At 41.3% G+C, this 13,606-nt stretch overlaps 1 protein-coding gene across 3 annotated transcripts in view; it reads right to left on the reverse strand.

Moving 5' to 3' along the window:
• The window catches only part of plxnc1 (plexin C1), a 153,581-nt gene that overhangs the window by 125,264 nt on the left and 14,711 nt on the right, over positions 1-13,606 (reverse strand). For all 3 annotated transcript variants that reach the window (XM_068004658.1, XM_068004657.1, XM_068004659.1), the window contains exon 3: positions 12,035-12,169. In XM_068004658.1, the coding sequence (XP_067860759.1) occupies positions 12,035-12,169 (135 nt within the window). The remainder of the gene's footprint in view (positions 1-12,034; positions 12,170-13,606) is intronic.

Consider the following 13,606-nt stretch of genomic DNA (forward strand, 5'->3'; position numbering starts at 1 on the left):
TACCAATACTGTCATGGACAGATGCATCTGTGTGCAGTTCTGAGCTCCCCCTCATAGATAATACATTAAAGCCATAGGGAGCGTAGAGAGTAGAATATTCAGGATAATCCCAGTGGTCAGTATAGTAGTGTCGTGGTTACGATACTGGACTAGTAACCCTAAAGGCAGAAAGTTCAAATACTACCCTGGCAAGCTGTGAGAATGAATTTAACAAATCAGGTAATTTATAGCTATCACCACAAAAGATGATCATTGAACCTGCTAGACTCTACCTGCTCTGACCTCTGAATGACTAGTCCATATTATGTGGCTGACTCTTAATGCCCTTTGATAGTGGCCTAACAAGCCATCCAGTTGCACAAACAATAGCTACCAGAGGGCCCACTCCCACCTTCGCAGGGCAACTAGGGGTGGGCAATAATTGTGAGCGCCACATCCCAAGAACAGCTAAAAAAAAATGAAAGCTGTAGTTCTGAGGACAGAATTGAGATACTGGGACTATTTCCACTGGAGCCGAAAAGGCTAAGAAGAAATTTAATGGAGGTTTTTAAGGTTATGTTTTTGATGCTGTGAATAAAGAAAGGCTATTTCCTTTGGTTGGGGAGTCAGCAATTTAAAATTGTCACTAAGAGAGAGAGGAAAAAGGTCAAGAGAAATTTCTCCACATAGAGAGATGTCGCAGCATGGAATGGTTCACCGTGGGTACATATGAACATATGGATTAAGAGCAGGAGTAGGCCATTTGATAAGACCATGGCTGATCTGATTATGACCTCAACCCCACTTTCCCATCTACCTACTATAACCTTTGACTCCCTTGTTAATCAGGAATTTATCTAACTCGACCTTAAAAATATTCAATGACCCTGCCTCCACCGCTCTCTGGGGAAGGGAGTTCCACAGACTCATGACCCTCTAAGAGAAAAAATTTCTCCTCATCTCCGTCTTAAATGGGAGACCCCTTATTTTTAAACTGTGGCCCCTCGTTCTAGTCTCTCCCACAAGGGGAAACATCCTCTCAGCATCTACCCCTTCTAGTCCCCTCAGGATCTTTCATGTTTCAATAAGATCACCTCTCATTCTTCTAAACTCCAGTGTACACAGGCCCAACTTGTCCAACTTTTCCTCATAAGATAACCCCCTCATCCCAGGAATCTGTCAAGTGAACCTTCTCTGAACCACCGCCAAAGCAATTATGTCCTTTCTTAAAAGGGAGACCAAAACAGCACACAGTATTCTAGATGTGGTCTCATCAATGCCCTGTACAACTGTAGCAAAACATCTCTACTTTTATATTGCATTCCCCTTGCAATAAATGACAACATTCCATTTGCCTTCCTAATCACTTGCTGGACCTGCATGCAAACTTTTTGTGAATCATGTACTAGGACACCCAGATCCCTCTGTACCTCAGAGTTCTGCAATCTCTCTCCATTTAAATAATATACTGCTTTTCTATTCCTCCTGCCAAAGTGGACAAGTTCACATTTTCCCACATTATACTCCATCTGCCAAATTTTTGCCCACTCACTTAACCTATCTATGTCCCTTTGCAGACTCCTTATGTCCTCTTCACAATGTACTTTCCTACCTACCTTTGTGTCATCAGCAAATTTAGCAACCATACATTCGGTTCCTTCATCCAAGTCATTGATATAGATTGTAAATAGTTGAGGCCCAAGCACTGATCCCTGTGGCACTCCACTTGTTACATCTTGCCAACCTGAAAATGACCCATTTATGCCTACCCTCTGTTTCCTGTTAGTTAGCCAATCCTTTATCTATGCTAAAAATATGTTGCCCCTACACCATGAGCTCTTATTTTGTGCAGTAGCCTTTGATGTGGCACCTTGTCAAAAGCCTTCTGGAAATCCAAGTACACCACATCCACAGGATCCCCTTTATCCACATTGCTTGTTACTTCCTCAAAGAACTCTAATAAATTAGTCAAACACGATTTCCCTTTCACAAAGCCGTGTTGACTCTGCCTGATGGCATTGGGATTTTCTAAGTGCCCTGCTATAACCTCTTTGATAATAGATTCTAGCATTTTCCCTATGACAGATGTTAAGCTAACTGGCCTGTAGTTTCCTGCTTTCTGTCTCCCTCCTTTCTTGAATAGAGGAGTTACATTCGCTATTTTCCAATCTGATGGGACCCTTCCACAATCTAGGGAATTTTGGAAAATTAAGATCAATACATCTACTATCTTTGCAGCCACTTCTTTTAAGACCCTAGGATGAAGTCCGTCAGGACCTGGGGACTTGTCCGCTTTTAGTTCTAATAATTTTTTCAAAACCCTTTCCCTGGTGATTGTAAATGTTTTAAGTTCTTCCCTCCCTTTCACCTCTTGATTCACAATTATTTCTGGCATGTTATTTGTATCCTCTACAGTGAAGACGGATGCAAAATATCTGTTCAATTCATCTGCCATTTCCTTATTCTCCATTATTAATTCCCCAGACTCACTCTCTAGAGGACCAACGCTCACTTTACTTACTCTTTTCCTTTTTAAATACCTGTAAAAACTCTTACCATCTGTTTTTATATTTCTAGCTAGCTTTCTCTCGTACTCTAATTTCTCCCTCCTTATTATTCTTTTAGTCATTCTTTGCTGTTTTTTATATTCAGACCAATCTTCTGATCTGCCACTAATCTTTGCGGAATTGTATGCTTTTACTTTCAATTTGATACTATCTTTAACTTCCTGAGTTAGCCACGGATGGTACGTCCTTCCCCTCGAGTCTTTCTTTCTCACTGGAATGTATCTTTGCTGAGTGTTATGAAATATCTCATTAAGTATCTGCCACTGCATCTCTACTGACCTATCCCTTAACCTAAGTTCCCAGTTCACTTTAGCCAGCTCTGTCTTCATGCCCTCATAATTGCCCTTATTTAAGTTTAAAACACTAGTCTTAGACTTACTCTTCTCTCCCTCGAACTGAATGCGAAATTCAATCATATTGTGATCACTGCTACCGAGAGGCTCCTTTACAATGAGGTCATTAATTAATCCTGTCTCATTACACATTACCAGATCTAGAATAGCCTGCTCTCTGGTTGGCTCTAGAACGTGCTGCTCTAAGGAACTGTCTTGAAAGCCCTCTATGAACTCATTTTCCAGGCTACCTTTGCCAATCAGATTCTTCCAATCTATATGTAGATTAAAATCACCCATGATTATCGCTGTTCCTGTCTCACAAGCCCCCATTATTTCTTCCTGTATACCCTGTCCTACAGTGTGGTTACTGTTAGGGGGCCTATAAACTACTCCCACAAGTGACTTCTTGCCTTTACTATTTCTTATCTCTACCCAAACTGATTCGACATCTTGGTCTTTAGAACTAAGGTCATTTCTCTCGATTATACTCATGTCATCCTTAATTAACAGAGCTACCTCTCCACCTTTTCCGAGCTTCCTGTCCTTCCAAAATGTCAAGTACCCTTGAATATTCAGTTCCAGCCATGTCTCTGTATTTGGCTATCAGATCGTACATATTTAGAGTCATAGAGTCATAGAGTTATACAGCACGGATAGAGGCCCTTCGGCCCATCGTGTCCGCGCCGGCCATCAAGCCCTGTCTAATCTAATCCCATATTCCAGCATTTGGTCCATAGCCTTGTATGCTATGGCATTTCAAGTGCTCATCCAAATGCTTCTTGAATGTTGTGAGGGTTCCTGCCTCCACAACCCTTTCAGGCAGTGCGTTCCAGACTCCAACCACCCTCTGGGTGAAAAAGTTCTTTCTCAAATCCCCTCTAAACCTCCCGCCTTTTACCTTGAATCTATGCCCCCTTGTTATAGAACCCTCAACGAAGGGAAAAAGCTCCTTAGTATCCATCCTATCTGTGCCCCTCATAATTTTGTACACCTCAATCATGTCCCCCCTCAGCCTCCTCTGCTCCAAGGAAAACAAACCCAATCTTCCCAGTCTCTCTTCATAGCTGAAGCGCTCCAGCCCTGGTAACATCCTGGTGAATCTCCTCTGCACCCTCTCCAAAGCGATCACATCCTTCCTGTAGTGTGGCGACCAGAACTGCACACAGTACTCCAGCTGTGGCCTAACCAGTGTTTTATACAGCTCCATCATAATCTCCTTGCTCTTATATTCTATGCCTCGGCTAATAAAGGCAAGTATCCCATATGCCTTCTTTACCACCTTATCTACCTGTTCCGCCGCCTTCAGGGATCTGTGAACTTGCACACCAAGATCCCTCTGACCCTCTGTCTTGCCTAGGGTCCTCCCATTCATTGTGTATTCCTTTGCCTTGTTAGTCCCTCCAAAGTGCATCACCTCGCACTTTTCCGGGTTAAATTCCATTTGCCACTGTTCCGCCTATCTGACCATCCCATCTATATCGTCCTGCAGACTAAGGCTATCCTCCTCGCTATTTACCACCCTACCAATTTTTGTATCATCAGCGAACTTACTGATCATACCTTTTACATTCATATCCAAGTCGTTAATGTAGACCACAAACAGCAAGGGACCCAGCACCGATCCCTGTGGTACCCCACTGGCCACAGGCTTCCAGTCACAAAAACAACCTTCGACCATCACCCTCTGCCTTCTGCCACTAAGCCAGTTTTGTATCCAAAGTGCCAAGGCACCCTGGATTCTATGGGCTCGTACCTTCTTGACCAGTCTCCTGTGGGGGACTTTATCGAAGGCCTTACTGAAATCCATGTATACCACATCCACTGCGTTACCCTCATCCACACGCCTAGTCACCCCCTCAAAAAATTCAATCAAATTAGTCAGACATGATCTTCCCTTGACAAAGCCATGTTGACTATCCCTGATTAATCCTTGCTTCTCCAAGTGGAGACTAATTTTGTCCTTCAGAATTTTTTCCAATAATTTTCCTACCACTGATGTTAGGCTCACTGGCCTGTAGTTCCCCGATTTTTCCCTACTCCCCTTCTTGAATTTATTTCTATTTGAGCTGTCAATTCATCCATTTTGTTACGAATGCTTCGCGCATTCAGATACAAAGCCTTTAGTGCTGTCTTTTTACTATTTTTGCAACCTCTAACCTTATCTGCTGGCGCACTCTTAAGTTTGCATGCTATATAAATGCAAGTTCTATCCTTTAGAAGACGGAGATACTTTATTATATCGTATGTGTCCAGAACAAACATTAACAGCAACAAAGATTCCAAGACAGGGTTTCAGAGGTACAAGCAGTGAAAAAGAACATGTGAGAAAGACTGGTCCGTCTATTTGAAATTAGAATGCAGATTGTGGGAAGATATTAAGAGGAGGGAACAGTAACTTCCTTAGAGAAGAAGTTAGAACATGGACACGTTTGAATGGACTAACACTGACATTGTAACAAAGCAATGAGTGGAACATAGCTAAATAGTCATATCAATGGATCATTCAGCCTCAGCTCTAAACATTTCACACTGAATGTTGTAACCCCTGCTGCAATTTTATTTTATTATTTATTATTGGGATCAACAGTGATAGGGCAGTTCTTATTTCCCATCTCTGGTTTCAATGAAACGTATTAAAAGTCAACCATGTCCTGTGGGACTGGAGTCACAGGTAGGCCAGACTGGGTTAGGGTGGAATGACATTAGTTGGGTTTTTATGACAATCCGGCAGCTTCCATAGTCATTTGTTTTTTCCTGGTGCCAGCCCGCAAATTACCAGTTTTACTGAATTCAGTCCCACAACTTGTGGATTGGAACTCTTGACCCCAAATTAAGTTGGGTGGTCAGCAATGGGGATGAAAGGAGATTAAAGGAACGGGCGGTAAGTTTTGTGAATTAGTGTATTGAGGGCCAGGGGTGCATAGAATTACATAGGATGTACAGCACAGAAACAGCCCTTTCAGCCCAACTGGTCTATGCTGGTGTTTATGCTCCACACGAGCCTCCTCCCTCCCTACTTCATCTAACCCTATCAGCATATCCATCTTTTCCTTTCTCCCTCATGTGTTTATCTAGCTTCCCCTTAAATGTATCCATGCTATTCGCCTCAATTACTCCTTGTGGTAGCAAGTTCCACATTCTAGTTACTCTCTGGGTAAAGAAGTTTCTCCTGAATTCCCTATTGGATTTATTAGTGATCATCTTATATTTATGGCCCCTAGTTTTGGACTGCTCCTCAAGTAGAAACATTTTCTCTACGTCTACCCTATCAAACCCTTTCATAATCTTAAAGACCTCTATCAGGTCACCCCTCAGTCTTCTCTTTTCTAGAGAAAAGAGCCCCAACCAGTTCAATCTTTCCTGGTAGTTATAACCCCCAGATCCCTATGCTCCTCTACCCCATTTAGACTCTTATTATCCAAGCACTTTGTGGCCCTCTTATTCTTCCTACCAAAATGTAATACCTCACACTTATCTATATTGAAATTCGTTTGCCAATTACACACCCATTCTGCAATTTTATTAATGTCTTCCTATATTTTGTCACAGTCCTCCCCGGTGTTAACTATACCCCCCAGTTTGGTGTCATCCGCAAATTTAGAAATTGTACTTCCAATTCCTGAGTCCAAATTGTTTACGTAAATGGTGAACAACAGTGGTCCCAGCACCGTTCCCTGTGGAGCACTACGTCCCAACTTTTACCAGTCTGAGTAACTGCCTTTAACCCCTACTCTCTGTTTTCAGTTTTGTAACCAGCTTGCTATCCATTCTGCTACCTGTCCCCCGACTCCACATACTCTGACCTTAGTCATGAATCTACAATTCGGTACCTTATCGAAGGCCTCTTGAAAATCCAAATATATTACATCTACTACATTACCCTTGTCTACCCTTTCTCTACTTCTTCAAAGAATTCAATAAGGTTCATCAAGCATGCTGACTGTTCTTTATCATATTTTTGGTTTCTAGATGTTTTTCTATTACATCTTTGAGTAAGGATTCCATTATCTCTCCTACCACTGACGATAAGCTAATTGGTCTATAGTTCCTTAGACTGGTTCTATCTCCCTTTTTAAATAGAGGAATCATTTTAGGTGTCCGCCGGTCCTCTGGCACTATTCCTTTTTCTAATGTATTAGTGCCTCTGCTCTCTCTTCCCCAACTTCTTTTAATATGTGGGGATGCAATCCATCCGGACCAGGGGTTTTATCCTTTCTAAGTTTGATTAGTTGATCAATTATTCCCGCCCTTTCTATCTCAAATGTCTTTATATCTTTTTTGATCTCTTCTTCTAATGCCATGCCCACTTTATTAGTCTCCCTGGTAAATACTGAGGCAAAGTAATTATTTAATATTTCTGCCATTTCACTGTCATTACCTGTGAGTTTATCATGTGTATCCCTCAGTGGCCCTAGCCTGATTTTTATTTTGTTATTTTGTGTATGTAGAATACTTTACTATTTATTTTTATATTCCTTGATAATTTAATTTTGTAGTTTCTCTTTGCTTTCCTAATTGTTTGTTTTAACTTCTTTCCTAACCTTGTCGTATTCCCTTTTGTCATCCCCTCCTTTGTTGTCCATGTACTTAGTGTATGCCGTTTTCTTTAGTTTCAATTTTGCCCTTATTTTTTTATTCATCCATTGTCTATAATTGCTGGCTGGTTTGTTCTTGCTTTTTAGTGGGATTTATTTCTCCTGGATTCTATTGATCACCATTTTAAATGTTTCCCACCGCAATTCTATTTCTTTGTTTCTCAATATATTTCTCCAGTTTATTTTCCCTAGTTCCCATTCTCATCCCCTTAAAATCAACTTTTTTCCAATTTATTACTTTGGCCTTTGTCTTACTTATGTCCTTCTCAATCTTTATTTTAAACCTTATTATGTTGTGATCGCTATTGCCTAAATGCTCCCCTACACTTACTTCTCTTATCTGTTCTGGTTTATTTCCCATTACTAGATCCAGCAGTGCTTCCTCTCTTGTTGGGCTTTTTACATACTTGATAAGAAAGGAGTCCTGCACACATTGTAAAAACTATTCCCTGTACCCCTTTACCTGCCTCTTCTTGCCAGTTTATTTGGGGATAGTTAAAATCTCCCATGATTATTATTCTATGTTCTTTACTCATTTCACATATTTGCTTATATATTTCTTCCTCCGCCTCCTTTCCACTATTAGGTGGTCTGTAGTATATCCCTATTAACATGATCGATCCCTTCTTATCTTTTATTTCAATCCACATAGATACTGTTTCTATCCTTCTGTTAGTGATGTCCCTTTTTTCTACTGCCATTATGTTATCTCTAATTAGTACAGCTACTTCACCCACCTTCTTCCTTCCCTATCCTTTCTGATTATATTATAACCTGCAATATTTAGTTGCCAGTCCTGCCCTTTATGTAGCCATGTTTCAGTTATTCCTACTACATCTGGTTCCTTGCCATGGATTATTGCCTCCAGTTCCCCCGTTTTATTTCGGATGTTGTGTACATTGCTGTACAGGGAGTTTAATTCATCTTTAATAGTTGTTCCTTTTACTTTATTTTTAACAGTCCTTTTATACTTCTGTTTTACAACTGTATTTGTTCCTTGACCATTTATGTTATCTTTATAGCTTACTCTGATCTGATCTTTACACTCATCTCCTGTCTCTTTTATCTTTAACTTTTGTTATTGCTCCCAGATCCCTCCCCCCATCTTGCTAGTTTAAAGCCCTATTTAAAGGGTGTTGCAAAGAACAGTGAAGGATTTGGGGCAGACAGGAGAATAGTTTTCTCCAAATCTACCCGATCAAACCCTTCATCATTTAAAGATCTCCTCTTAGTCTTCTCTTCTCAAGAGAAAAGAGCTCCAGCCTACTCAATCTTTCCTGATAGTTGCATCCTCTCAATTCTGGTCAACACCTTTGTTCACAATTATTGTAAATCTTTTGTATACTCTCTCCAGTGCTTCAATATCCTTTCAGTAATATAGAGACCAGAACTGTTTATTGTACTCCAGGTGTGGTCTAACTAAGTTTCTTTATAAATTGAACATTGGCCCAGGTGTTGCTACTCAAAATAACGGTGAGTTTAATGGGGCGCACTGTTATTAATGTGTAAATCGTCCAGCAACTTGTGGCGAGGAACAGATACTCCGTGAGTTGCAAATCGCCACAAGTTGCTGGACGATTTCCGCCGCTCTGCCGTTAGCCTTGCGAAAACACCATCTCGCAATTAATCTCCCCGTGAGTTTCATGAAATTGCTGCATTTGCGCATTAATTGCCAATTAAACTCGTCACAGAAAGTTAGGGCTGCTATTTATCAGAGTAAATACCTTTATAATGAGGAGATTTATGTTCCTGCAATGCCAATCAACCTTTCTGGCCCAGAAAGGGAACAATTTAAACTGTGGAGTCTCATTCCTACAGGTAGTAAATTGTTGTTAGACATTTTTAAAATTTAAAATTTTAATTTTTTTTCTTACTTTTCCTTTCTGTCTCATTATTTTCTCTTTTTTTAATCCGATCTTTCCTTCTCTTTATTTCTCTTTCTGTACCTGATTTGACTCTAATTCACCCCATTTCCTTTTCTGTCGTTCCTCTGTTTCTTTCTCAATCCTTATATTTTATTGGTTAAGGAGATGGACTGTTGGGTCCCCCTGTTCACTGCGGTCCCTGATGCCCTGTTATCAGCTCGCACTTCCAACAAGTTACAGGGCAAATCGTTTTTGAGCTGAAGGGTGAGGGAAACAGTCTAACTAATGGGGCACATCACGAGATGCCCCACTCCAGCAAAATCTGGGCCACCTCTCTGCTTTCCTATTCTATTCCTTTAGAAATGAACCCCAGTAGTTTGTTTGCCCTCTCTGAAGTAGATCTTGATTTTGTGCGACAGTGTGAAACAGGTGATAGTGAGTCAGCAGCCCGATTTACATCTCCCCCATTGACTTCAATGAAAATAAAAAAGGGGAGAGATGTAAATCGGGCTGCTGATTTGCTATCACCCATTTTACACTATCGCACAAAGTTAAGATCTACCCCTTTATGTCTTATCAATTTGCGTTCCTATTTTTAGCGATTTATGTATCTGTATTTTCAGATCTCTGCTCCTCCACCCTGTTTAGTTTCTTACCTTCCAAGGAATAAGATTCCTCTTTATTGCTCCTATCAAAATGAACCACCACACACTTCAATCTATGGAATTTCATTTGCCATTTACCCACCCACTCTTCCTTAACAGTGGAACTCACAAACTGCATGTCCACAGTCTCATGACTGCACAAGAATGTAATTGAAACCTTGTGTGTGTGCGCACAAAGCATATCTAGTCACTTGTAGTAGAGTCGTTGCTAGTTATTGACAGTAAGGCTGTATCTGAAAATATCTTACACTGCTGCATTTTTTGTTTGAAGTCATAATGTCAGCAATATTTGTCTCTTGCCTCAATTGCTCAGTTCAGTATTTTACGACTGGAGTGTCAAAATGGAGCTAATCATTGAGATCTAACTGCGACCTCAGTTTAAGGCACACTTCCCTGTAACATGCTGGCTGGGGTTTTCCACTTCTGTACTTGCTGGCCTGTAATTTTCTGCTGATTAAACTGAATGAGGGAAAATGAGTATGGACGATCAAGACAAATATATTTATTCTAATGCTGGCTTCGACCTGAAGTTGGGAATGTGAGAATGTGCCAGATTATATCAACGATATTTCTACGGTCAGACTACAAGAGAAATAACAGATGAGGGAGGCCATGCAGAGAAACCCTACACTGCCTCACTGTCCAGACATAAATGATGCTCTCGGAATTCCACTGTTACTCCAACGTCCTTCAATCCCTAGAGTTAAACGATTCATCTTTACTTGTTAACACTGAGCACTGATGTCTCCTGCCTGCACAGTGTGTCTTTGCTACATATATTGGGCTGCTCATTCCATTCTTTATATTCCATCTCATCAACACCTGGACCACCCCGGACACAGCTTCCTCTCACCGCACTGAGCTACTCGCATAATCTAAATCTGCGGAAACAATATTCAGTGAGCAAGTGGTTAATCTATGGAACAGGCTCCCGAGGGAGACGGTGGAAGCAGACAGTGTTGATTCTTTCAAATGCAAATTGGATAGAATTCTTTCAGAAAATAACAGTTTGGGATATAGTGTTGGAGTAATTTAAGACATGACATGTGGTGAGTGTAACATGCTTGGGAGGTACAGGTGACTTTGGACCTATGGTTCCCAAATCTCTCCACCACTGGGGTTTTCCTCGTCTCATGTCTGGGTCTGTTGTAGACTCATTGAGATTGATTGCTATGATTAGTCAATGACTCCATTATTGTGTCATGTGACTACCAGGATGGTAGAAAGCCACCCTTCTACCTCCTTTCGAGAAGAACTGTGGTCTTTTTTTGTCTAAAAATTCCTATGGTGCTAAACGGCAACATTCCTTGAATGTCATGACTTCTCATAACTCAGATGGCATTGAGAGCAGCAGCTATACAGTGGGTGGCTTGTGCCCACCATAACCTTACATGAAGCACCTAATTCTAACTAATCACAGCAAGAGGCACGTTGAGCTTTTATATGCAATGCTTTTTACAAAGTTTGATATGTCATCTTTCATGCGAGAAAGAGATGTGATTTATAAAACCAATATTAAAAATGTAAACATTAGAGCAGTGTAGTGATTGTGGTACTGGACTAGTTATCCAGAGATCAACACTAATAATCCAGAAAACGTGAGTTCAAATCCGAGCATGACAGTTTGAGAAATTGAATTCAGTTTAAAAAATATAAATCTAGAAATTAAAAGCTGGTGTCAGTAAAAGTGACCATGAAGCTGTCGGATTGTTGTAAAAACCCAACCAGTTCACTAACCTTTAGGGAAGGAAACCTGCCGTCCTTACCCGGTCTGGGCCTACAGGTAACTTCAGTCCCACACCAACATGGTTGACTCTGAACTGCCCTCTGAAGTAGCCTAGCAAGATACTCAGTAACAGTAACAGGCGGTTCAAGAAGGCGGCCCACCACCACCTTCTCAGGGCAACTAGGGATGGGCAATAAATGCCGGCCTTGCCAGTAACACCCACATCCTGAGAATAAACTTAAACAAATTTAACATAGAATAGAGAAACCATGATAAAGTGTGCAATGAAATCATCAGCGTACCTCCGTCTCAGATGTTAGGTACAAGTGATTTGAGTCCAATTTGTCAAACATTACTCTGTGATGAATTGGTGTCTCTTCTTTCAGTTCAAACAGAACTGTTGGGTGAATTAATTTCATATTTCCATCTATAACCAGCTGCAAAAAATTGATGAAATTAATAAATCTAGAGTCAATGAACATTATTCCTGGCTAATCACTAAAACATATTGGGTGGTAAATTGGGCCGTGTAGCACTCATTGTTTAGCCGCTGCACGGCCTCTCCAACATCCAAGATGGCGTCTTGGCTGTGCACACACGTTTCCAACGTGACATGCGCCGGACGCCATCTTGGTATAGGAGCTAGCGCAGGCGCAGATAACGAACGCTAGAATCATGTAAAGTAGGGAGAAAATGGCTTCAATCAGTGTGCAATGCTGATTTAAAGTGATAGACACCATTTTGGGACTTAACGCTCAACTCAATGCACTGTCTTAACCCCGGCCATCTGAACGTGTCTTAGAGTGCCTGGAGGACCCCCCACCGGTGCTATTTAAAGGGACCATGTAGGATTTACAGGTTAGTGGCTGGATTATTGCTTCTGGCTGCTGAGACATTTGTAACTGTTTTTGGAGGTCTCCTAGACTTCAATACTAGGACATGGGGACATAGCCTAACATTTAGAGCCAGGACGTGCAGGAGTGAAGTTAGGAAATGCTTCTACACACAAAGGGTGGGAGATGTTTGGAATGCACTTCTGTAAACGGCAGTTGATGCTAGCTCAATTGTGAATTCTAAATCTGAGATTGATAGATTTCTGTGAACCAAGGGTATTAAGGGATATGGGGCTAAGGTGGGTATATGGAGTTAGGTCACAGGTCCACCATGATCTCATTGAATGGCGGAACAGGCTCGAGGGGCCAAATGCCACTACCACTTGCTGCCTCTTGATATGCACCACCTTCTCCTGCAAGAAAGTGGGACGTGTGTCTGGGTGATGTGCCTGTCATGATTGAATAGCTGCCAGTGTGTATGGCCTGTGAGTTGTGGATTGGTGGCTTGAAACAGCGGTAATGTGTAAGGGTGAGAGGAAGCATCTGGTTGGAAAAGTTGAGTTCTGATGGAAAGAGTTTGTTGGTATTTGGGGGATGGGGGTGTAGTGCGTGGTGCAGTTAGTAGGAGACTCCATTTGACAGTTAAGAACATAGGAACAGGAGTAGGCCATTCAGCCCCTCGTGCCTGCTCTGCCATTTGATAAGATCATGGCTGATCTGTGATCTAACTCCATATACCTGCCTTTGGCCCATATCCCTTAATACCTTTGGTTGCCAAAAAGCTATCTATCTCAGATTTAAATTTAGCAATTGAGCTAGTATCAATTGCCGTTTGCGGAAGAGAGTTCCAAACTTCTACCACCCTTTGTGTGTAGAAATGTTTTCTAATCTCGCTCTTGAAAGGTCTAGCTCTAATTTTTAGACTGTGCCCCCTACTCCTAAAATCCCCAACCAGCGGAAATAGCTTCTCTCTATCCACCCTATCTGTTCCCCTTAATATCTTATAAACTTTGATCAGATCACCCCTTAACCTTCTAAACT

This window comes from Heptranchias perlo, chromosome 24 (genome assembly GCF_035084215.1).
Source record: "Heptranchias perlo isolate sHepPer1 chromosome 24, sHepPer1.hap1, whole genome shotgun sequence".
Lineage (NCBI taxonomy): Eukaryota > Metazoa > Chordata > Chondrichthyes > Hexanchiformes > Hexanchidae > Heptranchias > Heptranchias perlo.